Source organism: Tauraco erythrolophus, chromosome 16 (assembly GCF_009769465.1).
Source record: "Tauraco erythrolophus isolate bTauEry1 chromosome 16, bTauEry1.pri, whole genome shotgun sequence".
Classification (NCBI taxonomy): domain Eukaryota; kingdom Metazoa; phylum Chordata; class Aves; order Musophagiformes; family Musophagidae; genus Tauraco; species Tauraco erythrolophus.
The window spans coordinates 5220790-5247487 of NC_141480.1; the positions used below are offsets into that span (position 1 = coordinate 5220790).

A 26698-nucleotide genomic window follows, 5' to 3' on the forward strand; every position below is an offset into this window, starting at 1 on the left:
AATTCCCAGCTTTAGAGTACTCAGTATAGCCATTTCAACATAATGTTCCAAAATAAGAAATAAAGTAAAAGAAAATGGGATATCCATACATGTTGACTGTGAGCTCTGCAGGACACTTTCCCTGCTGAGCTGTAATCTGCAACTTGAGATTGGCAAACACTTGGCTTCTTGGAAAAAGTAAGAGGGAAGGAAAAAAAGCTACTTTTCTATCCGAGCCTAAAATCCAGCCTGTAGCTACAGAGCCAGTTCAGCCACGAGCCAGCCAGCATTTCGCCCCAGATTAGCTCAGATACAGGCACAGGCCTTACTGGTGCCATCTCCATCGGTGCTGGCCACCGAGCAGGAGCACGCTGCATGGGCCACTGCAGACAAAGGCATGTCTCTCACAAGTTGAAGCCTCTTTTCTCCCTCTCAAGAGCAAACCGGCATTGCTGCCACACGTGCTGTGTGTCCACTGGCCCAGACATGCAAAAAGTCATCGATCCCATCGTTTGTCTTGAACACCTCAACTGTCAGGCAAGAACAAGATCACCCAAGCCAAGGTAATAAATCCAGAGTGGTCATCCCAGTGCCAGCCTGAGGAGAGTCCGGCTTTTAAAAACAGTCCTTTTCAGAGGTGTAGCAGTACGTTTGATTTTGAACAAGAAATGCAAGCATGAGTACCAGGGCACAGCAGCCCCAGCTTTGGCAGCATCCCGACTCCCTCTTTCCTCCCCAGAGCAGAGGGAACCCACTCTTGCTTTCTCCCTGTAAACACACTTACGTGTGTTTTGTTGGTATATTTGAAAACGTTTATGTGCAACACCGTCTCTGATGCAGTTTGCAAGCACTAGCGTTCAGTGCCTCAGAGGATGTGAACACCCTCCTCAGCTCTGCAAAATCACCCTCCAAAACCAGCATTAGGCACATTCCCACGGGCAATAATCTGTTTTTTTTTTTGTCCACGCTGGTGGCAGGTGTTTATTAGAGACAGCAAGAGAGGCAGTGCAGACACAAACCCATTCAGCAGCTAATCCCTAATTGCTTTCATCTCACTTCCACTATGGACAGTCTCTCCAAAGCCACGCCAAGCATTATTCTCTCTTAAACTATCGTTTCTAATAACAATATTTTTGTATTCACTGACACACACTATCCCCACTCCACCACCCATAGACATGCACATTTACGAGGGAGGTGGCCCTGGACATATCCCTAGTTATTTATCTTCCCGTCGATGCGATGACTTGCTGCAACACATCTTTCAAAATCAGCTAAACAAAGCCACCACCGAAACTTGAGGAAGAAGATCGATTAAATTAAGGAATAAAAAATAATCTGGGCCAGATGGTATTAAGAAGTTTCCTGTCCAATCCACAACCCTGAGTGTCTGGAGATGTAAAGGAAGCTATTTTCAAAGGCAGGCATCAGTTGTTAGACCTATTTGTGCATGGCTCTGCCAGGCTTGTTTCTCCCCGTGTTCCTCCCAAATTGTTTCCAAGCCTTTTTCTTACTCTTATGCAAAAAGATATAAATAAATCTAAAAGTAAAGCAAAATCTGGACGAATACAGATCAGGAGGGAAAAAAGTGCATATCTTTTTTCAGTAAATTAAAACATAGGACGAGTGCTACCTTGGGAACTGACACCTGCCCCTGCGAGTCCAGACGGATCCTGTCCCCACAGCATCTTCTGCAGCACAAACAGGATCCATGGCAGGAGGTGGGTTCCCACATTATCCAGCAGCACAGACCACAGGGGCTTTGGAGTCGGAGAACCTCCTCCTGCATCTCCTGAGTCACCAGACCCGAAGTCATCCACAGCCCCAGCCACAGAGTGAAAACACACACCCATGTGCTGCTGAATCACCTCTTAAAGCCTTTTCTGATGACGTGGGTGGGCACTCAGACAAGGTTGAGACCTTATGCCGAGCTCCTCCTTAGCCATGCAGCACATAATCTATCGGAGAGATTTTAGGAGCTCTCGGAGCCTGAGGGTGACATTTCCAAAGGCACCCAAGGCAGTTGGGAGCTGCATCAGAAAACACCACCAGCTTCAAAAAGTGACTTAACAGACTCCAAGGGAAAAAAAGAAAAATGACTCTGAGGCATCTCTGCCCAACATTAGCTACTGAGGTCCTGGCTATGTTTCTAGCAACTGCGTCTCAACCTACTGGCCAACTCTTTGGCACCACCTCCGTATCTGGCCTCTGCAGGGGGCCCACACACCAGCATCCCAGCACATCCCTGCCATGTGGTTTCCAGCAGGTACCCATAACCAACTGCACCTCTGTTTTGGCAACAGAGCCCACCTCGGAAATACCGCAGACCTCGTGGTGAGCCTTCCTATCTCGACATGGGAGACTTCGTGGTACCACTGCCATCACCAAAACAGTTTTCCTTCATCATACAGTTACTATAAACCCTTTATTTTCAAGCAAAGGCAGCCCACGCTCCCAGGTGGGTAGCTCAGCAAGAGAAGAGGAACTTGCCATCCAACACAACACCGTGCTGGGTCTTGCCTTGGGACACCGGGTCTTATTACCACGTGCTTGTGCTCTACTGACAACAAATAAGGACCACAGCTTCAAGAGAAAGATGGAGTCTGTCTCTGACACTGGAAGAAGGAAACAAAGATAGAAAAGTTCAGTAGAAAGAGAAACCCTTCATGAGGTACCTGAATGTCTTCAACTCGTTTCCCCATAGTCAACGTTAGGAAAACCACCACCGCAAAGAGCTCCAATGGCCAAATTAAACATTTCCAGAACCGTTACCATACCTCAGTTTGCAGTGACAAAGCTGCACGAAGCCTTGTTTTGTGCCGTGACCAAACTCAACCAGATCTTAGAATAAATCAACATGCCGTGTCACTACTCACCCTTGGGCCGATGTCCCCTGCTTCACCCTGTGCGTCAGACAAAACAGCAAGGGTCAGCTACTGGAGTTCAAATGTCAACCGCGAAGGACCGAGCATAGGGTCAGCCGGACACGGGAATGGCGCACGAGGGAAGTGGCGAGAGTCCTATTGCTTAACGTGTTCAAAACCAGGGAGGAGAAGGGCCTGAGACAACACAATAGGGAATCATTCTGCCCTGGCAGGCAATGAAACAGATAATAAATCAGAAATAGCAGATTGTTTCCAACTCTAAGGCTCCCCTAGCAACTGCTTATGTCCTACACATGCGAGGACTAACATCACTTTCAGTACAGTAATGACCTTCTTTGGCTGCTCTGATTTCGTGGGAGGATGTCATGCAAACACAGAGCGATGCAGCCCACAGCCTTGATCTTGGAGGAAAGCAAGAAGACGGGTTGTGTGCTGCTCTCCTAACTCTTAACAGCTCATCCTAATAGCATGGATGAGCTTTAAGGCCATACCTATTCCTCCTACATCTTTACAAATTCTTTCTGCCTTCCCCTTCCCAGGGCTCATCCAAAAGCAACCCAAGAACCTGCTGTCACAGCTCCACGTCCCAACCAAACCCAGTGGTTTGGCATATTGGAGTAACTTGAACTGAAAGAATTACAACAGATGGAGGACATACAGCTGTTTCTCAAAAGCCATGCATTCACGCAGTCTTTACCTTTTCTCCTTTTGGTCCTGGAGGTCCCTGGAAATAACATAAGAAGGATCCGAGTTCAGAAACAGCAGAATCATCAGTGCACACAACATCAAAACCAAGGAGACTGCATTCACCGATTCACAAACCTGAGCTGCGTTCGCTATTATTTTAAGTTATATATGGTATTATTTTAATTTACACACTGCTTCACATGAGCAGCATGCTACCAAAAAGCACCAATGTCCTACTGGCTCTTGCCAGGACAGAGGACCGGAGAAGGACCGGGGCAGCATGACAGCCGCGCGCAAACACGTAACTCTAAATAGATGCAAGAGATTTCTTGAAGTATTAAATCACTTCTAGAAAAACACATGCTCAGCATATCATTACAACAATTATACATCTGTTTGAAATAAACAAGGAGGATGGGCTGCTTGCTTTGGCCTATTTGCTGAAGACATAAGTCATCCTCCCTCTAAGCAGCTTTCTGTAAGACGGGCAGGGACAGACGCGCTGCAGCCCCAAAGAGAAGCCACAGGGCCACGCTTTGATGTGCCTGCTCTGCATCCTCCTTCCAGCACAGAAAAATACTGAACCTTGGGGTTCAGCCCAACTCACGGTGTTTGCTGAAGTGGGACTTGGTGGGACGCAGTCGGGGAAGGTCAGCAGAGAGGCCGACAGCAGCAGCATCCGCATCCCCGCGCCGCCGCCCTCCTGCTGTTAATTTGGCTCCGAGCAAGGCTGCTGGCCCCTTGCTTTCATGGAAGGGATTACGAACAGTCTGGTTTGAGTCTGACCGCTTGACAAGTTTGCTTTTGCGTTGGGATTTTCCCTGCCTTTCGCCCAGAGGTCTCACTCCTGCCCGGCATGCATGCACAACTCGCAGCCGTTCGCACCCGCCTGCGTGCCGAGGGCAGTGGGTGCAGGAGCTGCTGGGGTTTACGCTGCTCTTCCACCGTGGGGTTTTGCTACTTCAAAGCCAAGCTGTGAGCTAGCCTTCCAGTTTCTTGGGATTTTTTTCTTTTCTAATGCACTCCATTTCTTTTCGTTCACATTTGTCATCTTCAGGGGTAGGATAAAAACCAACTACAGCAAAATACAGCTATAAAAGAATACTCCCTAACTGGCTAGAAATAAGTATCTGGAGCAACTTTTTGATGGCAAAGACTGAATTCCACCCACTTTGAAAATTCATAGTTGGAAAAGATTTCAAATGGTGCCCTCTGGTGAACACGGTGGAATAGACTGGGATTTGGACACACTACTGAGCTGCGACCTCCTGGAGCAACAATCCAGTTGAAGGAACGGGAGCTGGCTAGTGTTCAGCTAGCATAAAAGTAAAAAAGTCTGTTGTTTCTGTAAAATAGATAAGAAAAGAGTGGAGCACCTAGGCCAAAGGGCTTCCAAGCAAAAACAAAGTCAAGAAAACAGCTCATAAAATGAATTCCGGGCAGTTCCACAAAGTGCTGCACAGACACTGGGCACTCTCAAGCACTTCCCATCTGGGCTCCTTTGGATGCAAATGAACCCAGTTTGGGAACAATTATTTCTATGACATCACTTCAGAGTGCCAGGAACCCGCTACCAAGATTACTGACCCTGCTCCTTCCAAGGCGCTACTAGAATTTATTTCCCAAATTTGGCCTGCAGCCCATCTGCAAACCCTGCCAGCCAAGCTGGCACAGGACGGGGAGAAGCAGACGAGACAAGCTGACGGGTTAAGAAAAGCTCACCTCTAGCTGTGCTGGCCAGCCCTGGCTCAGAGTTTAAATTTGCATGTGTTACAGACCACAGAACAATTTTCCTAAACACAACTTTGTCTCCTAGACAGTTATGTATGTAGTAATGAATGAGTAATAGTTGATCTTCTGCCTATCTACTGGGGAGCAGCGTGAATAAAGACATGTTACGTTTGGCACTCGGTGCTACTTACAGGTTTGCCATCCAAACCAAGAGGCCCCTGAAAAGGGAAGGAAAAGACAGCGTTATTAAAAAAGAAATAATAATAATAATAAAAAAATCAATTTACAAACATAGCAGTCATGCTCTGAAAGAGGCTCTACTTACATCTAGTACAATCTTTGGCTACGTCGCTTATATAACCTAATCCTCCATCCATGCAATCCAGCAGGAAGGTTTCACAGAAGCACAGTAAGAGGCATCAAACAACTCAGAGTATGAAGCAGCGTGAGAGGAAGCGACAGGATTAGGGACAGGGTGATACCGCTCTGGCACAGTGCTCGGGACTCCCTGAGGGTTTTAAAGACTAGGAGAGCAGCAGTAAAACATGCCTGATTTGGTTAAACTGAGCAAATCCCAGGAGCGATTCACATCAACCTCGGATCTGAACCATTTGCTTTTGCAAAAGGACTTGCTGAAACTCTATTATTTTACCCCAGATGTGGGGATCAGCCATCACCCTCAGTCCGTAACAGTAAATCTCACTGATGGGAAGGGGTGTCTTGCTGTGGACAAGGAAGGGTGCAGCTGCCCCGTTGGCCAATGCCTACATGCTTTGCTCATCCGCAGTGATTCAAAGCTGGAAATGAACTTGTATCTGCAGGACCAACGCTTGGTCACCCCAGTTCTTTCCCAGGTCTCCCGTTTCTAGAGCTGCCACAGGAGTGCATGGTGAATCGACACGATAAATGGTTATTTCCCCACCATTTCTAGTATGCAAGTCCTTAATTAACACAAAATCACTGAACGTATTGGGCCATAGGAAACCTGAATTTTGAGGAAGGATGCACGTGGGTAGAGGAAGCACAGATGCCCCAAGACCCACGGACAAAGCCCAAGCTGCCCCTGCTGTCAGCTGGAGCTGGTACACAGGCACTTGGGGACGGAGAGAAGCAGTTCAAAACCCAACAGTTTCAGTTGAAACCCAGAACAGCATTTCCACCCACCCACCACTCGCTGCCTGAGAACTTAAAACCTTCCCTCATTTAAACCCAAAGAAGGTTCAGCCCTGCAAACCATTCCTGAAGAGACACGGCTCGATGGTCACCAGTCAGTGAAGCCCTTGGACACCTGCTTCCACCTCCAGATTTCCAACATGCACTTATGGGCTTTGCTGGGTGAGGATCTGCTCCAGAGGGAGCCGGGGGCTGTGTCCCTGCAGCAAAGCCTGATCCAGTTTGGACTATTGTATAACTCAAGGATAAAGGGTCAAAATTTTCTGTATTTCTCAGGGAACCAATCAGGGTGAACTTTTTTTGGTTCCGTTTAAATCTGTGATGGTGAAATTGAGCAGAATAGAGAAAGATATGTAAGAGAAGAGTGGCTGCATTAAAAACAGCATCCTTCCAGCTCACAGCTCTAGCCATCGATAAGGAATAAATCAGTCCGCAGTGCCTGTGGTGACTGGGCTTGGAATGTGAAACCATGGTGGGAATGCAGCTCTGTTAGGAAAAAGAGAGAAATCCAGGCAGCTGAATTCTGGGCAGGACATCGGTCCCTGCGTTATAAAGACCAGAGGACCTGTACGAGAGATTTCACCTGAAAATGAATGGGTTTTTCTTTACACACAAGATTTCTGGAGTGACCAAACATTCACATGAGGTATATTGTTTCTCATACAGAATTACAAGTACACAACTGCTACACAGCAGTAATGAAAAATATAAATGAATGCCATTGTATTCATTAACACATAGGCTTGAAGGTCACAACCAAACTACTGCTTCTTCCCCTAACACCCCCCTCCAGGCTTTCTCTCACCTCCATTCCTTACATTATAACACCTGGGAAAGGCATCAGGTTCACGGACCGTCTTTTCCGAAACTACTGATTATTTGAGATGGTTCACCTGAAGCTCCCAACACAGCTCTCTGGCTTCCAGAGGACAAGACGTGGGACCTGAGTAGAAAACTTGTAGTGCATTCAACTTCTCAAAGGAGTAGAAATCCCAGAAATATGTTTGGTTTGTTTTTATTTTTTTAAATTTACAATACCAATTCATCAGCTTTTAGCTATTCTTGTATCAGTCCGCAAAGGGACATCCAGAAGGAAAAACAATGGCCTATTCAAAGGATGTTTGTTTGAGGGAACACAATTAATGTTTGAGAGAAACAATATCCATCGCCTTCAAAGGGGCTCTTGGCCAGCTGCACCACTGAACGGACAAGACTAAGACTTTTAAACGTTTTGCTAGTCTGAGGTGGAGATATAATCGACTCTGCTCTACCTACCCAAACGTCTGTGTGAGCAGAGTCAGGGCTTCCAAAAGCAGCCAGAGGATTGCATGTGCAAAGTTGGAGAGAGTATCCAAAATCTGGGCTTGCTCACTTGATTGCCTGCAAATTTCAGGAGCATCCATGTGCTGACATCATTGTCGTCTATTTGTATTCTGCTCCATGTCACTTTAATTAAAGATGAAGGAATCCTTAGTTTATCTGATAACTAAGGAACAGGAAAACAACACGTAATTCCCCATTCCCCCCATCAAAAACCACATCTATAGAAGTTTTCATTTTGGGGGGCACAAAAATCACTTCCACTTAAACAACCAGCACAAAGTGTAAGAAAAAGGTGAGTTTTCTAGACATCCTATTACAGGGCCCAAGTAAGAGAAATCACTGCAGTGGCTTCATGCTGTGCTTCTCTCCCAGGGGTAAATTTCACTCCTGCCTTTGCCCGCTCTCGATTACAAGCTTTCCGCTCCGAATCACACACACAGTGATGACACTTTACGTAATTTAAATGCTCACTACAACAAGAAGGGATGAACTTTCTGCCTACGACAAACCTGATGCTTCAAGACAAGGCAGAGGGAAAATCAGCCTTCCCTGAAGCATGGCTGTGACCAAAACCATCACTGCAACCCATCAATTCTGGGTGCTTCGAGGAAGACAACACTGATGTTGTCCCAGCCAACACTGTTCGGTGGATGTTGGAGCCCACTCCTAGCTGTAACTAACTCAGATCTCATTTTCTCACCACGCACCAGTAAGGACCGCCTGTGTTCGGTGTCAGGGCAACATGGCTCTGCAGGGCATCCTCCACATTTGAAGAGAAAAGAGGAAACACTGCTGTCTGTTTGATAAAGAAAACATATCTGGAACATCTGGCTGGAGCCCTCAGGCTGCCAGGGCAGGAGGAGCTGGCGACACGGAGCAGGGGTGAGCAGTAATTGCAATTACTCACCTTGGTTTTACCCCTCAACAAACAGTAACATAAGCACATGGTGTTCCTGCAGGTGTAATGACCCAAACAATGGTGCATCCCTACTGCCATCGTAGAGATATTATTTATATAATGATATCTATTTTATGGTATACATTAATGATATATTATTTAGCGATCTATATTTATACAATGATGCTGAGAACACAGATGCAGGACAGGTAAGATGTTGGGGGCTTGAGCAGAGCTTGTTACTACATCACGGGCTCTTGCTGCACGCCTTGGTATGGCCATGCAACATTTCAACTTCAGAGGAAGATGTTACATTCGGATACATTTTAAAATGAATTTCAAGTTGTTTTGTTTTGTTTTACAGTAGAAGCTCAGAAGTCTTGGGGTGTAGCACCAAAACGTCACCTCTCATTGTGAAAGTGAGATGCACTCAATGCTGAGAGCAGCTGAAGGCTCGGGAAGTTTTGAGCTCGCCAAAAAGGGAAGGTGTGGGGCTTGCAAGCTTTGACTTACATGCAAAAGCTGTTCCAATAAATAATAACCATTTCCTCCGTACATCCCTGAGCCCTGCTCAAAGCGAGCCCAGGTGCCAGCCTGGCTCACTGGCCCTCTGCCTTCCTCTTCCAGTGCCGTTACTGCCGTTGCCAGGGATGTGCTTGCTCTAGCAGTGTTACAGGAATTTCAAGGGGGAAAAATATCAGTGAAAACAAAGCCAGAGATTATTAAGAGGACAATCCTTCTGAGTTGGGAAATCTTCTCTCATGATTATTTTTAATGTTTCCTGCTCTGCTAAAAATTAGCACAGGAGCCGGAAGGAACCCTGCTGTCAAATTTTAACAAATTCAAAGGGCTGCCTTCAATCTTTGTCTCTGTGGTTTTGAAAAACGGTAAAAGCTTACATTTGAAAAGGAGAGAAGTGTCAGAACAAACCAGCACAGCAATATTTTAGTAGCCCTGAGAAGGGCCCTGGGGCATTAGGTGGGATGGTTTGCAGTGCAGCCAGCGAGCAGGGACCACCCTTCCCCACAGGCAACACTAAATCTTCGCAAGCGGGACGGTGTCCGCCGGCGATGCGGTTCCTCAGCACATTTTTGTATGAGAAGAAAGCTCTGGCAAAAGCTGTGGCCAAGCATGCCCTGCCAGACCCATCACAAGGAAAGTGAAGAAGGGCAGCCAAGGTTGCTGTGGCTCCTCCGAGCTTCCCCGCTGAAGGAAAAGGGGAGAAAAGGGACTAAGAGATGAAATGTGAGTCCTCTAAATAGCAGCTGAGAATCGCTGGCGCTAACTGCCAATGAATCGAGTACAAGAGATGCTCTGGGATGTCACCTCGTCCTCATACCCATTACTGCTACCCCTCCTCCCTCCCAAAAGTCCTCAGTGCAGAAGGACCAGATGTCCTTATAGAAAAGTGAGTTTCTACTCCATCCAATACTGCCTCTGCTACAGTAATCGTTCGCCCTTCCAAATAACGTCATTTAAATATCTGTGAAGACATAAACTGCATGCATGCAAGGAATCATCCTGCGCACACACCGTCTGCAGTGGACAAGTCTGTGGTGAGAGGTTCCTCCTGCATCTGCCCTGACCTCTGGGGTCCCTGGTGTGAGACCTCAAAATCGTGTCAGCCTGCAGCACAACACAGCATTGGAAACGTTCCTACCAGGAGCTGTCCTATTTAAGCATTAAGATCATTAAAGTCACGATAGCTTCATGGTTATCTATAGTGTGGATGGTCTCATGGGAATAGGATGGGATGGGATGGGATTGCTGCCCTGCACTTAAAAGTAAATAAATAAAAATTTTTCAGCATGAACATGATTATTAACAATCCTTTGCTACTAATTTTCTCTGTTTCTTCATTTGAAAAAGCTAATTCAGTATTGTCCAACAGAAGTTTGGTCCATGACTGCATGCAAACCCAAAACCTATTTTTTCATTACTAGGTGATAGGTTTTGCTTCATTTTAAAAAAGCCCAAATCAAATAGCTTCTACAGTTCTTACAAGCACAGTGTAACAAAACAGTGATGTTGATAAGACATGATTATTTTTTAATGTTTGTAAGACTAATTGTTTGAACTTGAAAATAATTTACACTTGCCACGTCACGCATCAGTGTATTTGCTTTAAAAACAGAAGAAAAAAAAACTGAAAAGAGGGAAACTAAATAGCTCGGCTGCCCCACAAGAGATACAGGTCTTCTAAACATATTTTCCAGGTAAATCAATAAAACATCTTTTTTTTTTTTCTCCTTATTTTCAAAATCACTAGAAAGAGCAAAGCTCCAAAGCAAGCCCTGATAAATAACCTGTTTTTTTAATTTAACAAGGAAACCATTTACACACAGCATTCACCGAGGTCCCAGTTTTGCATGAGTCAAGCTTTACATACATCCAACCTTTGCTGATTTAGCTAATATCTTCTTGCGAACACAAGTACCTCTGGTGGGGCAGATGCCCCCCCCCCCCCCAACCTCCCCAGGGCTGCCACCAGCCCCCAAATCAGCCTTAACGGCACCTGTGTCCCAACCAAGGCTGGCAGCAAGGCATGGAGACCACAGCTTTCTGCACACAAGTATCACCCTATTTAGAGTCTTCTCCAAGAAGACAGCAAGATGTCATAGAAGTAAAAGATAAGCCAGATGTGGGTATTTATTCAACCACTAAGTTGTATTCCTGGATCAAAAACTAATTTAAAAGTCAGGCTTCACTGGCACATAAGGGCACGTAGTGATAGGACAAAGGGCAATGGCTTTAAACTGAAAGAGGGGAGATTTCGATTAAATCTAAGGAAGAAATTTTTTACAATGAGAGTGGTGAGGCACTGGAACAGGTTGCCCAGAGAAGTTGTGGCTGCCCCATCCCTGGCAGTGTTCAAGGCCAGGTTGGATGAGGCTTTGAGCAACCTGGTGCCGTGGAAGGTGTCCCTGCCCGTGGCAGGAGGTTGGAACTAGATGGTCTTGAAGGTCCCTTCCAACCCAAACCATTCTGTGATTTATCACAAGAGCAGCAGGTAAGAGAAATGCCTATTAGCAGTGGCAGCTCCCAGCTGGGACAGCTCTGGATTCAAAGCACAATAGGAGGCACTTGTGTCAGAAAAGCTGTTGCACAGCCTTTGCATTCGACTTCCCTTGACAGACCAAACCGCACACGTGGTGTAGCACAAGAAGCAAGAGGACTTTGAAATCCAGGCATGGCCACTTCTGCCCATACGTGTGTGTTACCCCATGTCTGGAGACAGCTGGGTGTATAAGATTTTGGGGCACAATTCACTGTTGCTGAGCTTTTGAGGGATTAACGGGAAACCATCTTCTGCTTTGGTTCACTTCCCCACTCTATTCCATTTGTTGCTGCTGTCCTGCATGGCCTTAGAGCCAGGCTAAAAAAAAACCTATTTCATTTTAGAGAGCGGCACAATTAAGGGCTCCCCAAAATATATTTCCCTGCAAACCGCAGCCCTGCATCTAACATCCGACCCCAGTTTCAGGGGTGATCCTGAGGGGGCTGGTCCGGGCAGTGGGGCGAGCTGAGCCCTCCCCTTGCCTGCAGAGCCCCCTCAGCTGTGGCAGCTCTCACTCCTCTCCCAAATTTCTTTCCAAAAAGGCCACCTGAGTGCACCCCAGGCATTACCCACAGCATCTAGTGGGGCTCAGCATCACCAAACCCCTAAAAGCTCCTCTGAAACCTTTCTTGGGGGGAACCACGTCCCACAGCCCAAGCTGGCACCAAGAACTGGCACCAAGAAATCCCCCAACAGAGGTGTCAGGCAAACGATTCAGAGCAGCAGCCTGATAAGAGCCAAGCGTGTGTTAACAAACCAGCCCAAAAAAACCCCCACAAATTCGTGCGCTATTCCAAAAAAAAAAAAAAAAAAAATCTGTCCTCAGACTGTTGGGCAGCCTTTGCCCATTCTTTGATGGAAACGGAGCAGAAAGAAGCAGTAATTTGTTAAAAAGCTTCACCCATAATGCAAACCAGACTGCGGGGCTCTGCAAGGGAGCAGCCACCTCGAAGGCTGGGCTGGTCCAGGCAGGGCATCCGGTGGCCACGCACAGCTGGCCCCTGCAACAGGGTGGGAACGCTTGCAAAGGATCCTGAAATCCTTGGGAAAAGAAAAAAAAACAACAACCAAAACCAGAAATAAAACCTCAAACCCTATTCTGAGAACTTTTTTGGGGCAGCATAAGGGCCCTGCCAGCTGTTCGGCCCCTCCTTTGCATCGCTGGTGTGGACTCATCGGAGTGCTTTGGTTCCCAGACATGCCAACCACCTTCATCAGGGCTTTGTTGAGATAAGGGACCTTTTCTCCTCTTCCTTAAACATGAGATGTGCCTCTTTCCATCTGTCCGCAGACCTCTCTCCTTGTTTTGCAGGACAGCTTCTCAAAGATGCTCAAGAAAACACCTGGAAGCAAATCTAACACTGACTGGTGCAAAGTGGAAAGCAAACACTGGGCTGGAGCTGCACGAGACACCAGTTGGGTTTACAACTGAGGTTACTCAGATAAAACACAATGAAATGCCACAACAGAGCGGGTCCGTTTGCTCCTCCGAGGGAAAGGGAAAGGGAAAGGGAAAGGGAAAGGGAAAGGGAAAGGGAAAGGGAAAGGGAAAGGGAAAGGGAAAAGGGAAAGGGAAAGGGAAAGGGAAAGGAAAGGGAAAGGGAAAGGGAAAGGGAAAGGGAAAGGGAAAGGGAAAGGGAAAGGGAAAGGGAAAGGGAAAGGGAAAGGGAAAGGGAAAGGGAAAGGGAAAGGGAAAGGGAAAGGGAAAGGGAAAGGGAAAGGGAAAGGGAAAGGGAAAGGGAAAGGGAAAGGGAAAGGGAAAGGGAAAGGGAAAGGGAAAGGGAAAGGGAAAGGGAAAGGGGAGTTGCCACAGCCAACTGCAGGGAGTGCCCTGGCACGTCCGATCAGCTTATCTGCTGCTCAGCATCGTTTCAGAAGGAAGAGCTCACTCATCTGTGCATCACATTGCACCACTTTTCTTCCAAAACAACAAAGTGCTTTTATGGAAGAAAGAGTCCCCCCACTTCCCCCAAATTTCTGAGGCCTAAATGAGTTCCATGTGTTCTGTGCAACTGCTTGTTTCAAGCATTTGGTGCCCAATTGGGTTTTGGATGTTTTTTTTGTTTAATGTCCAACTATGAGAGAGATGGCCTCTGTAGCAGGAAGGTAATTTTGAAGTCGGTAAGCAATTGTTTTGGAGAAATATTGGCATTTCAAGCAAACGCTTCAGCCTCTTGCTGCCTTTATATTCTTCCCCCACCAGTGCCATCCCCAGCTGACAGTTGCTGTTTGGATTACCTCTCTTTTGCAGTTAATGAGCAAACTTCTTGGTTTTTCTCAGTTTTCCTCTGCCTACCAGCCAAGCCTGGGTACCACACGGCTGTGCCCAGAGGCGCTGCAAACAGAGATGCAGATGCACCAGCTGCACTCGCAGCGGGGAACCAGCAGAAGAGCAGCACGAGAAGCCAGAAACCAAATCCCTGCTTCAGCCAGGGCGTTGGGTGGTGAAGGACCTTCTCCACCATCGATCCTCACAGCTGTCCTCGTTGCCAAGCCTCCCCTGGCATCAGCCAGCTTGGGATAAGGTGACCTGCTGGGTCTAAGTCATCACCTGAAAAGTCGTGCGTGTGACATATCGGAAATCTGACTGTGCAGAAAAGTTCTCCTTGCTGTTGTCATCGGCACCTTCGCCAGGCCCTCTCCTCTTCCCGGCCAGAAACGCTAGAAGTGCGGAAGATAAACAAATGCATCTGCAATTCCTCTACTGGGTGGGATGTAAGACAACTTTTTATTTTCCCTGTGGAAGAATTACCTCTAAATCAAAAGAAAAATAAACTGCTGCCAGGAAGAGCTGGTCTTTACAAAATCATTGTTGTCTCCACATCAGAGAGCCAGTAAACTCTGGAAAGCAGGAAAATACACTGGATCTGCTTTCCCTGTTTAAAGAGGTTTTCCCCTCTAGGCAAATAATTACGTGAATTGGCCACAAAACTGATATTAAAATAAACCGAAAAAAGACCAGAGCTACAAAGTTTGCCTTGTAAAACGAATATTTGTTACTTCTGTCTTTTGGGCTCTTACTGGGAGAAGTATGTGTGCAAATGACTTCATTCACAGGAGACGCTCCCTGAAGTCTGAATATTTATGAGTAAAATACACACAAGAACACACACAGGACCGAACCCTAAATTAGAGTTATGACCTTGACGAACCTATAGCTAAGAAAACTAAACAGCCAACTTACCAACAGAAGCCTTTGTTTTGGGGATAGATACCGATCACATGTCACAGTATTTGAAAATATCTAAGTCTAGCAATGCCAGATGTTAAATATGAAATTTTTTAGTTCTGTGCATGCACGACCAATCAAAACACCCATGCGACATACAGGCACTCTGTGTCTATGCATGAGCTACCACCCAGGGTCTGGAAAGCATCCGCCTAGTGTGAAAAAAACAGGAAAAGCCTGAGATCCCCACGCTCTTCCGTACAGCCCATGAGGTCTGACCATGCAGTGTGGTCTCCCATATCTCGCATGGGATTTCTGGCAGCTCTCCTGAAGAGTTAAACCTCTGCCTGTTGCTCTGGTTTGGGCACGGAGCAATCTTGAGCTACGCACGGCTCCTCCTGCGACTCTCCCAAGCTGCGCCCTGAGCGTGCCCAAACAGGGCTTGGAGATAATTGCGTAGATGGAGGCAACTCATCAAGTCATCAGGCAGTCCTGTTCCAAGTTACTTCTACAGTTCTCCTGAAAAAGCAGTTTATTATTAATGTCACATCTGGTTTTCTGGTGTTGCCATTTCCAAAACGCCTGGCTAAGTAACGTCTTGGAGCTTTCTGGTAAACTCTGAGGGACCACAACTGGACAGAGGAACTGCCACCAGGAACGGGCTTGGGCACATGTTCCTCATTTCCCACACATCAGCCTGTCTGCGTTTATAATACATTTACGGATCGCACACAAACAGCTGGCACAGACTTTCCCTTGCTAAGTTATCTACCCTGGTTGGAATTCTTAATTGCTGAAGAGAGAAAACCCCAAACTCCGTTGGTTACAGCCAAGGTCTGGAGCTGCCACCAGAGCCCCTGCCACGCCGCTCCACTGCGCTGGGGTCACGCAAGTCAAGGAACCAACATCCCTTCTGCATGTGCTGTTCCAACCCCTCTCCCAGACATGAGTGCAGAAAACACATTTGGCTTCACTTTACATCTTGCAAATTAATTAAAACCAGAGTTTATCATCCTTACAAGTTGACTTCCGGCTACAGGCTTTACAGCTGACTTCAGGGGATAACTCTGCATTTACAACACTGTAGCCAGGGGAAGGTATTAGCTCACCGTGCCCAGCTCCCAAAATAAAGTTTCTGAAGATGCTGAGCTGCTTACCTCCGACAGCTCCTTAGCGTGAGGTGGACATTAAAGACCTGAGAACAGCCTGTACAAGAGTATTTCAATTTTGACTGAGCAATTATTCCCCAAAAGGTGTGCCAGCACTGAGCAACACCTGTGTTGTGTCTCTCCTTTACCATAAGTCTGTTGATTGATTATATTGATGTAGCTACCTGTCATTGGAAAAAGATGCTATTACTCAATACTGAATTATTTTGTGTAACAAGCTGCATTACTTCCAAGCCGACAGAACTTGAAGCCTTTTCTCCCCACCTTCCCAAAGAGTTCCCACTGTTAAGAGAGATGGGCAGGATGGTGCCTGGGCTCTTTCAGGCAACACACAAGTGATTCACAAAATTCAGAAGGCAAACATTATATGCTGGAGGAACAAAATGAATAACAATCTGCTCAACTAAAAATAGATGCTAGCATTCTAAGGAAAATGTATAAAATAGGAGACAACTCTGTTTCATATCATACTTTTTTTTTTTTTCTGCAAAGCATCTTCCCTGCTCTGCTTTTTATTAATGAAGACATGCACATGAAGTAATTCCCCTCATTAATCAACTTAATTCTTTTGGTTCCTTCCCACTTGAAGTGACAACCCTCCATTCGAGATGTCACGTAGAGGCGTAACAGAGACTGATTTTAGGGAGGATGAGTAGGAGAGGCAGATGAAACTCTCAAGAAACAGAGACTTTGGCTTCAAAAGGCCTCTCTGGTAGATGGGAAGAGGGAAGGAAATGGGTTCTGGTGAACCGAAAATGCAGCATCTCATTGGAAAAGAGGAGAAATATCATGCAGGAGGACAGCTGAGTAGTTTGAAGGCAAGTATAAAACCATCCCTGCATGGGGCAGGGAAAGCGATGGGTGCAAGGCCGCTAAAAGCATCACCCAACCACTGCTTCTCCCCTCCATACACGTTATTTGACTCCATTAAACAGCTACGTACTGGGAAGATCTGTCTGGACTGAAAGGTCAGCTGCAAAGCCTACTCACACTTTGGCTCTTCCATCTGCTCCTTATTTTCTCTTTTTTCCTCTCCTGCCCAGATGCAGCTGCACAGCTGCACAGCCGCTCCCCTGCTCCCCTCCCAGCTTCACCAGGGCAGATGCCCCCCAACACGCTGACAGCGCATCAAGTTGGGGGAACCACCCTGCAGCATGGACGCTCCTCACCTCTGAAAGCACGGCTCGGGACAAGGCCCAGGGGATCCTGGTCCCAGCACCTGGTTCTGCCCAACAAGAAACATTTCCATCATCGCGGCGGTCGCACATCTGCTCTTCCTCTGCTCCTGTGCGCCCTTGTGCCAACTCAAGCTCAAACTTCAGGGCTGCACTTCAGGTTGGGGATGGGCCAGGTGGTCTTTTGGCAAAGGCTAAAGGTGTCATCCAAATTTTCCTTGTCAATCTGATCTAAGGGCTGCTGTCATCTCTTCGGAAAGGCTGGTGATGGGAAGCACCAGAGCAAAACAATGTGGTTAAACCAGCAGCAGCTGGCAGCCGTCCTGCAGCAATGCCCTCCGCAGCAGCAGGGGGATCTCAGCACACGCCTGGACCTGTGCAAAGCCCAGAGCGAGGACAACCAGGGCCCCCCCACCGTCCCCACAGCTGCTGGTCAGGTCCCTGAGCAGGGGGGCTGCAGACACAGCGATACCACCAGGCAGGGCTAAGCAAAGGTACATCAGGTTGCTGAGGACTGCGTCTAGAAAACTGTCATTTTCTCTCCTGAACTGCTCATTTTGCAGCATTTTTATCACTACATCTCTAATGAATCAAAGGAGTCCTGTAATCAGTCTGTAATTACCAATTTGTAATTTTGATTTCTGTATAAAGGCATCACTTAACCTGTTGTTTTCAGTTCACCCCAGGACACCATCCACTACACACCTACATGTTACTCCAGCCTACCACCACCAGCACAAAGACCAAGAGGAACATCACAGTATTCTGCGAGAAGGACCATGCAGAAGATGTCAGATGAGAAAAGCAATCTGCTGGTTCTCCTCCACCTTTGGGGCAAAGCGCTCTACTTCGCCTCAGAAGTTTTTTTAGGTCATTTTCTCTAAAACAGATTCCTAAGATTAGTGTTTTTGCTTTAAAAAGAGTAAATGCCTCCTCCCTGGCACTTTCACTTGCATTCTTGCAAGCTCAAGAGGTGCAAGGCAGGCTCTCAGACTAATCAGATTTGCACCCCAAAATCCAGAAGCTTATGATGATCACTGCCATCATTATTGTTTGCAAATTACACAGCCAAGAAGAGAAAAAAAAAAAAAAGAAAAAATCGCAGGTCTTTTAGACACAAAATAGATCTTTTGCCTTTCTCTGCCCTCAGTTCTCCAGAGAGCACACACACACGACCCATGTTCAAGCCTCTGTAAAACCTGAATGATGTTCAATGTATTGGCTCTTAAATTGGCTCTTGGAGACTCTTCTGCTCCCCAGGAGCCAGCTGTCTTGGGAGCTAAAACGAGAAGGGCAGCAAGTCTTCTGCCTTGTACACCAGCCACTGGTGTCTGTGAGAGCCCATGGGAGCCTCCTCTGCCCAACCTGGGCTGGATGCAATTTCCACCACGTGTAACTGGATTAACCACAGAGGAGACGTTTTATGTTGTTCATTATTTGTTAAATGCAGTTACAAATCTGGCAGCACGAGTTTCACCCTCCCAACATCAGCTTTCCTCATCTGTTAGAAAACCCTCAAAATGGATTAGATTATTGGCTGGGGGATGAAAAACATTTTTAAAGCCTCCCCAGCACTGTGATTAAAAAAGAAACAGAAAATGTCAGAAAGGACAATCTTCAGACAACCTCTGAAGCAGGCGATATGGCAAAGATGCGTATGGCTGCATGAGCTCGCGTCTCACCACGGGCATCAAAAAGGCTCTTTTTCCCTTTACCTGCCTCTGATATCAAAAGCTCACATTAAATTAATTATCTGCACAGTCTCTGCCCTTCTGTCAAATTTGACTGAAATGGGCCAAGTTCAAAAGTTACTGGGGAAAGGGGAGAGAAGACAGACCCATGCAGCCCTTGGCCCGTAGGAGCCTACACGGAAATTCAGGCTGAGGTATGTGCCATGATCCACGTTCAATGACATGTCAAAACCATGTCAAACAAGACAGCAAAAGCAACAAACCCCAACATTCTTCACAGCTGTTATGGTAACGGTAGTAGGATATGCCATAGTCCTAGAATTAGAAACTAAACCCTCTCTGGGTTTTAAAAACAATAATTATGAACCAACAGAACTTCATAAAGAAGAAATTGATTCTGCTGTAAAGTTTTATTGTAGGGCACAAACCCCTCACCTTAGGATGTCAAGTATCAAAACATTGAAAGCATCTTATAAAAGTTGTTTTCTCCTTGGGTCACATCTCCAGAGCTCTGGTTCACTTCATCCTTTTAAAGACTCCATCACTTGCAACTCCGTTACACACTAGCAGCTCACGAGTAAACTCAAAGCACTGCTAGCCAAGGGATGCACGTGTTACCACACCTATCTCTAACACCAAACACCATTTAATATCCACTTGCTGCTTCTGCATTTGCACAACATCCACCTGCTGCAACAGCTCCGAGTTTATTTGATCACCCTGAAGGGAACTAAATAACTAAATCAATTTGACTACGCAACTGGATGTAATAAAGCCTGTCTGTATGTTTCTGCGGAATAAGACCCACAAGCCTGCTTTATGCTTAGTTTCTTCCTTCTTCAGGTACACATATTGTTTTGGAAATGCAATTATTGTCACCTCATTATTAGATAAAGCTCATTAGCGTGGCCACAGCCATATAGATGCATTAATTCAGTGTTTGCCTGGGTTTGGCTCAGCCAGTTTTGCAAAGTCAGGAACAAGACCAGCTGAACATCTTGCCCGGACTATAGGTCTCAGGGAGGAAGGAGAGAGGAGAAAAAACAACATTTCAGTGACGTTAATGCCATTTTCCCAGTGCAGATGTAGTGGCAGAGCTGGAGGTTACTGCCAGTCCCTGATACCATCCAGGAGAGCAGGAGCAGCACCACAATCCTTCCTGAGGAGTAGGGACGGGCACGGTCCATCCAGAGAGGCTGGGGGTGATGCTCCATCCTAGGGAAAAGCCACTATTCCCTCCCAGCGTTTCTAGTTTCCAGAGCTCTGCAACTGAACCACATGCACAAGCTTTGCCAGAACGTAACCAACACAGAGAAGGAGGCAAACCCACCAGGGCAATAAACCACCCTAAAACTGCCTGGAAAGAGTCCAAATAGAGCAAAGGCTCCCATCTGAATTTCGAAGATATTAAAACTCTCAGTTTTCAACAAACTACTTGTGCGTTGGTGTAACCGCCTGGCTCCAGCATCCCTGCCGGGGCCGGCACGGGCAGCGCAGCCGCCTCCAGGCAGGGCGGGGGCCGGGGCCGGGGCCAGCAGCTCCCGCTGCGGGCAAGTACCGCCTGAGGGAGACAAACCACCGCGCGGCGCCCGCCCCGGCCCTGGAAAGCAGCAGCCCCGTTCGCCCGCCGGCTTCTCCACCGCTCCTTCGTGCTCAGTTTCATTGATTAAAATCAATTAGTGGAGCCCCGAGTGGTTTCGCGTTACGGATGCGATGGCGGCACAGGCTCGTTCTGCTAAATTAACCCCATCTCACAGCTCCCTCCCCCATCTGCGGCCGGTGCTGCTGGGGGAACGCTGCTGTGCTCCGCAGGGATGCTCACAGCCGTCCAGGGGAAATGAAAACTGAAAACAACTCTGTATGTCCCTTCCAATCCTCCTCCCTTGAGCTCTCAATCTATCGCACACAGTAAACTCTGTAGATGCTTCCATGGTTTATGGGCATTTGGGGGAACCGGGCCAGGGCACGAGCCGGCAGAGACAAGGAGAGAGTTTTCCTAACACGCTCCTTTGGGGAAGGGGGGGAATTAAAAAAAAAAAATAAAAGAAAGGTCATCAACCACAGGAAGGAGAAGGCTAACTACAGTTCTTGACCTTACAAATGGGACGGCAGGGCAAATAGCCAAGAAGCCCCTTCCAGAGCATCAAGTGGTGCAGAACTCACTGCGCCGTTCAAAAGCAGGAGCTGAGCTGGAAACGTGCTGTGAACATGGAGGATCTACACAGTGAGTTTTACCAACCCATTACACTGAGTCTATGCGTGGGGGTTGCTCCCTGGCGAGCCATCGAGTCCCTCTGAGCCAGAGCACCGTGGCCATCCAAGTGCGCTAACACAGACCGAGGGAGCAGCCGGCAGGCTGCACTTTGGGATCTGGCCAGAACAAGGTCTCCCTCCTCCTGCAGAAAGCAGCTCAGAGCCTTTAACAGCCCCAAATTACCAGCTTTATTTATTCCCCAGAAGACATCCCCCTCTAACATAGATGCATTTCAGTGGTGCCCATGGGCAGGGGAAGGGAAGGGCAGAACGTCTCGAATTACCCTTCCTCTGAGCCTCTGCAAAAACTCTCCTTGCTGACAGCCTTGGCAGGACACCTCTGCTCCCAGGGAAAAATTTTTGGAGATGGGTAAATCAGGACCTATCTCAACACCTGAAGCTCTTTCACCGATGTCCCCAAATTTGGCCACCTACAGCTGTGAGTGGGACAAACCTCAAAGCCTTCGCTACCTTTGCAGTCCAGTGAGTGCTTTCAGGCCAGAGTGTGAATAATAACATGAAGAGACTCAATTATTTCACCCCTATGAACATTAATGGAGAATACTGCGCAGGCTTCTGAGTTTTAGGGCTAAAACCCTCAAAAGCTATCACTGATGAAGATGGAGGGAAGAAGGGGAAAAAAAAAAGAGACCAAGACAGGTAAAGAAAATCAAGTGTCATGGAAAAGGACTATGGAGCGCAGATTAGAAGAGAATAAAAATAAAAGGAATAGCAGAGTTACCGGGTAACCATCGCGTCCTGACTGCCCCTGTGGGGGGACAAGTGAGACAAAAGTCAGTCAACGCACCGTAGCAGCATGACAACACATAGCAGCAGACAGGGCTTGGGGACATCGGCTCCCCAGACGACCTCGGGACTAAACTCTCTCTGGAGACACCTCTCACCGCAATTTTCCTATCAGAAAGGTCACACCAATGGCATATTTCCCCCAGATTTTTATCTCATGCTTCCCTTCAGCTACTTACCGAGGCTTTTGCCAACTCCCACCCATCCCTGCTGCCTGTGGTCAGTTCTTGCTGACCCCTAAGCCATGAACGTGCATGGTACACACCAGATCCTGGCCGTAAGCCTGCTCCAGGACATGGGTACCGAGAGGTACGGGAACACCTGGGCACCAGGGAGAGGCTGGGCAGGCTGCAGCACTGCCAAGCCAGCAGCTGGGACAGCCCGTCTGCCCAGGAGCAATCGCTGAGCTTCAAACTCCTGTTCCAGCACCTGACTCAATAAAAGTTTCTCCGTCTTAGATCCATTAATGTCCTCACAGGATGCAGCTCTCCCATCTCACCTCTAAGCTTCGTTTTGGTTTGCAGTGAAGCGGAAAGTAAAGTTGATGCTATGGGGAAAGACCTTACTGAAGTTGCTTAGTAACACCTACAAGATCAGCGGAATAAGCCACAACCCACTGAGGATATTTCACCTTTTCTGCTCTCCTTGGGGGGGTTCCCAAAGGCATTTACAGCTCGAGCTGCCGTTAAACACGCCGTGGGCTACAGCAGAGGAGCCTGCTGCAAGCCAGACGTAAGGCAGATTCCCTGGAAGGAGCTGTTAAGTATTAGCTGGTACACAAGTAGGCAGTAAAGCATGTATATGGTACAGCAATGTCATCTGCTACCATAAACAGGGGTTATGTCAGCATGCTGCGGATATACAGCCAGATTCATACGTTTCTTACGGCATGAAATAGCTCTGGCAGCCCCCTTCGTACCACGTATGGTGGTTCTCCCCTCTCGCTAAGTGCCCCTGCAGCTTTTAATGCCTCCTGCAGCACTACTGATTCCTCCCGAAACAACACTGACTTCAACAACCACCTATTTAACAAATTACAGTCTGGGGATAAAGTGCACAGTGAGATTTTTATGGAGACGTATGGCACACACAGATAAATGGGAAACACTTGTAACTCCCAGCCCTCGCTCGCTGGTGAGTTCCCCAGCCAGCATGTTAATACATAAAGCGTTTGTTAATATCTGGGACTGTAAATGTTTAATTACGGTCTGTGGTAAGTCTATCCTTCAATTGTAGAAATTTCCTACCCAGCATGTGATTTTAATACCCTCCAAAACAGAGGTTTTATAGCACATCTGAGCAGAATACCCCTTACTCACAGACAGGACAATCAATCATCCAACAGCCACAAATCCTGCGCCACAAATTCTAATAATTTCATACACGCAACTAGATTATGACAGCTAAAAAATAAAATATCCGAACAACTGCTACCAGGGAACAACAGAATCGAGGATACAGTTTTAGCAGGGTGCGATGCTGTACATGTAAGATGTAATCGATTCCTTATGGTCAAAATCAAGAAACAGAAGAAACTAATAGAGTTAAACACAGTCCCGTTGAAATAAAATAATATTGTGGTTCTGTGGGTTCTGGGACTTCTATTATTTATTATGTTTAAAGAAGTTTCTGGCAAATACTGCTTATGCTAAAAACGCAGGATTTTTTTTTTTTTTTTAAGAAAACGAACTAAACCAGGAGTTGTCTTTTAAGGAAGGGCAAGGGAAGAGAAAACAAAAAAAAGTCTTGTTTGTGTTAAATCTCCCCTGTGCTCCGTTTGCAATTCAATAGTGCCGTGGGAACCAGGAAATGAAACCAAGTAGAGACAAAGAAAAATTAATAGTGCACCATATGTTGCCTATGCCGAATCGCACACAATAAAAGTGAGCAGGCAGCACACGTGAGGAAGCACAACCCAGGCGGCTGCGTGTGGGCCGATAACAGCCTCTGAGCAGAGCCCAAAAGGCTAAATAAATCCATTTTAAACAAGCCAAAGTACTTCAATCAAGAGGAAAACGTCCCTTAAAAGATGCATATAAAGAGTTTTAAATAAGCAGTACCCTCTTCATTTGTAACCCGCCACTGAGCAAGAATTCTATTTTTTTTTTTTTTTTAATAATTAAGCCAAATTGCACGAATTACAGAAAGGGGGAAAAAAATAATAAATAAAAATCACCAGGCAGCCCTCTGTGGACCAGCTCTAGCACCTGAAAGGGCTCCCCAGCCGCACACACCTGCGCTCAGCCTCAGCGATGCTCCCCACGACCTCGGGATCCTGCCCGATGCCGTGACCGCGCCGCAGGTTTTGGTGAAGCGGGCGGAGAGCCGCGCTGCCCGGCAGCGGCATCGAGCTCCGGGCCAGGCTCGTGGGAACCCGCCTCCCAACGGCGCTGCCGCAGTCGATGCCCTGGCCACCAATTTTTTGAAAACCCACAGAGTCACTTTTATTGTGTGGGTTGGAGAGGCTGCGTTGCAGCTTTTAATTACAGAATATTTACAGGGAGATGAATTTATTGACAGACTATGTTTCTGAACGCAAAAATAACCAGGAAAATTCGTTTGTTTGCATTTCTTGAGCCAGAGTATTGGATGTATTGTTCATGCTTTGCACAACTTTTAGAGCAAATTCATACAGATCTCCTGTAAGGATGGTTAAGCCAAAGCTATTAAGTCTTAAATTTTCCTCGATTTGCTCCTTCAAAACTGGGCCAAATAATAATTTTCTTCAAATCCCTCTTAAGTCCTTACATTAAAAAAAAAAAAAAAAAAGAACTTGAAATAGAAGCAAAAATTTGAAGGGCTGAAAGCCATCAACTAAACCCACAGGCATCGCTGCCAATCCCAGAAGAACCAAAACCATGGGTGCCCCATGCTTCATACGCACCTCCTTGTCACCTTTTGGCTTTTAAACTGATTTTCAGAACTGGAAATTAATTAGCCCACGAATAGTTAGCAAATTAATTTTTCCTGAAACGATCCCTTTTCAACTCAGTGAGGCTCTATAGGAAGAGAATGACGTGAAGAAACATCTCTGTTCGTGCAATGACGGAGAAGGAGACAAGTGGCTGCAAACAGCCTGTACCTCTCCTCCTCCTCCTCCTCCTCCGGGGGAAGAAAGGTAGAAAACCAGAAGCACCTAATGTCCATAAATTCTTTTTTAACAATCCCTCAGCAACTTGGAGGGCACAAATGAAACGCTGTTTTCTCACTCCAAAACCAGCAGGAGAACATCAGATTTAGAACATGGTGGTGGCACAGCCAAAGGCACGTCTGAACATTTGGAAGGAGGAGTTGACACATTTTCAACTATTACCCCTTCAAACAACAAAGTCCCCATAAATTTTCTGGTTGCATTGGCAGGAATGCTCATTATTCTCCCCAAGACTTCAAAGAGAGAAGCAAGCAAGCTACAGCTTTCCCTCTAGCCCCCTTGTAAGGCTACTAAACCCGTATTAAATTATGGAAACACAATAGATAAGAAAAGCAAGACAGAGTTTTAGAACTAAAAAAACCCAGTAAAACATTAAATATTAGTATAGCACTCTTTCTACTAAACAGAAGCGGACTAAAGAACTCTTTAAAGGGAAAACTCTTTTTTACTGAATATTTTCTGAGTTTAAAATTACTGGAAGTCCCTCAGGGCAGCAAGTTAAACATTTGAAAACCTTTTTTTCCCCCCTCTCTATTTGTCTACAATCGTGAAAAAAAAAAAATACAGCAGCATCTGGTACCAATTTTGCTTCCAGACACACCTCTACCAAAAAATGCTGTGCTTTTGCAAGGACACCGAAAGGCAGGGGAAGGGGGAAGAGGAAGCCTTAACTTTGTTGATCCAACAGTAAAATCCACGATACTTACTGCAGGTCCTGGAAAACAAAAGAAAAAACAAAAGGAAAAAAGTCATTTAATTACAAGTAACAAGTATAATCAGATAAAACAGAACATAGCAGGGACCAAAATCAGAAGGATTCAATACTTTTCAGTTCGATTCCAACACAGTGGCTTTCCAGATACGCTTAATGCCATCCACATCCTCCCATTATGGGACCCATCTCGCCCATGCTGCTGGTGTGGCAGTGCTTACAGGGTGTAAAACCACCCTTGTCCCACCTTTTCCCCAGCGTGACTCTGTTCCCTCTCCCCCTACGAGACCCCGGGCACGTTGCAAGGCATCACACCCGCATTCAGGGCCTGGGGCACCACGTGCAACCATAGAGCATCGCCAGCAAAAACCAAACAGACATAGAATTCTACGAGCAAAAAGTATATTTTCACCATGGAGCTTATTTTTCTTTGCGTCATGCAAGAGGAGAGGGAGATATACTTGCAAGAGCCAAAAGGAGCAGCACGGTGCCAGGGACACCTGGCAAGGACATTGCTACAGCTGCTGTAGATCCCAAACATCACTGTCATTTAGTCCCACATCCCATCCTGACCTCAAACCACGTCACACAACCCTGTGGTCCTGCGTCAACTCCATGCAGCCCCTGCTCGAGGGCTTTGCTGTGCTCAGAGGCAGCCGGTGGGCTGGTACACGGTGCCTTAGATCCAGGGGAAAAACCCATCACACCTCCAATAGGCTTTGGGTGCCAGTGCCACAGTCTGAAGCTGTGACTAATGGCAATAGATAAAAAAAATAAACCCCTCTACATTCCCCTGCGGCACAGGGGACTTCACCATCCACTGCACCGATTTCTGCA

General features: G+C 46.8%; 1 protein-coding gene across 1 annotated transcript in view; it reads right to left on the bottom strand.

Annotated features, from left to right (window-relative positions):
• Positions 1–26698, bottom strand: part of COL23A1 (collagen type XXIII alpha 1 chain) — a 190205-nt gene that overhangs the window by 20141 nt on the left and 143366 nt on the right. The window contains exons 4-8 of the mRNA XM_086621813.1: positions 25857–25864; positions 21934–21960; positions 5474–5500; positions 3562–3588; positions 2856–2882 (exon numbers count right to left, since the gene is read on the bottom strand). Of these exons, the coding sequence (XP_086477939.1) occupies positions 2856–2882; positions 3562–3588; positions 5474–5500; positions 21934–21960; positions 25857–25864 (116 nt within the window). The remainder of the gene's footprint in view (positions 1–2855; positions 2883–3561; positions 3589–5473; positions 5501–21933; positions 21961–25856; positions 25865–26698) is intronic.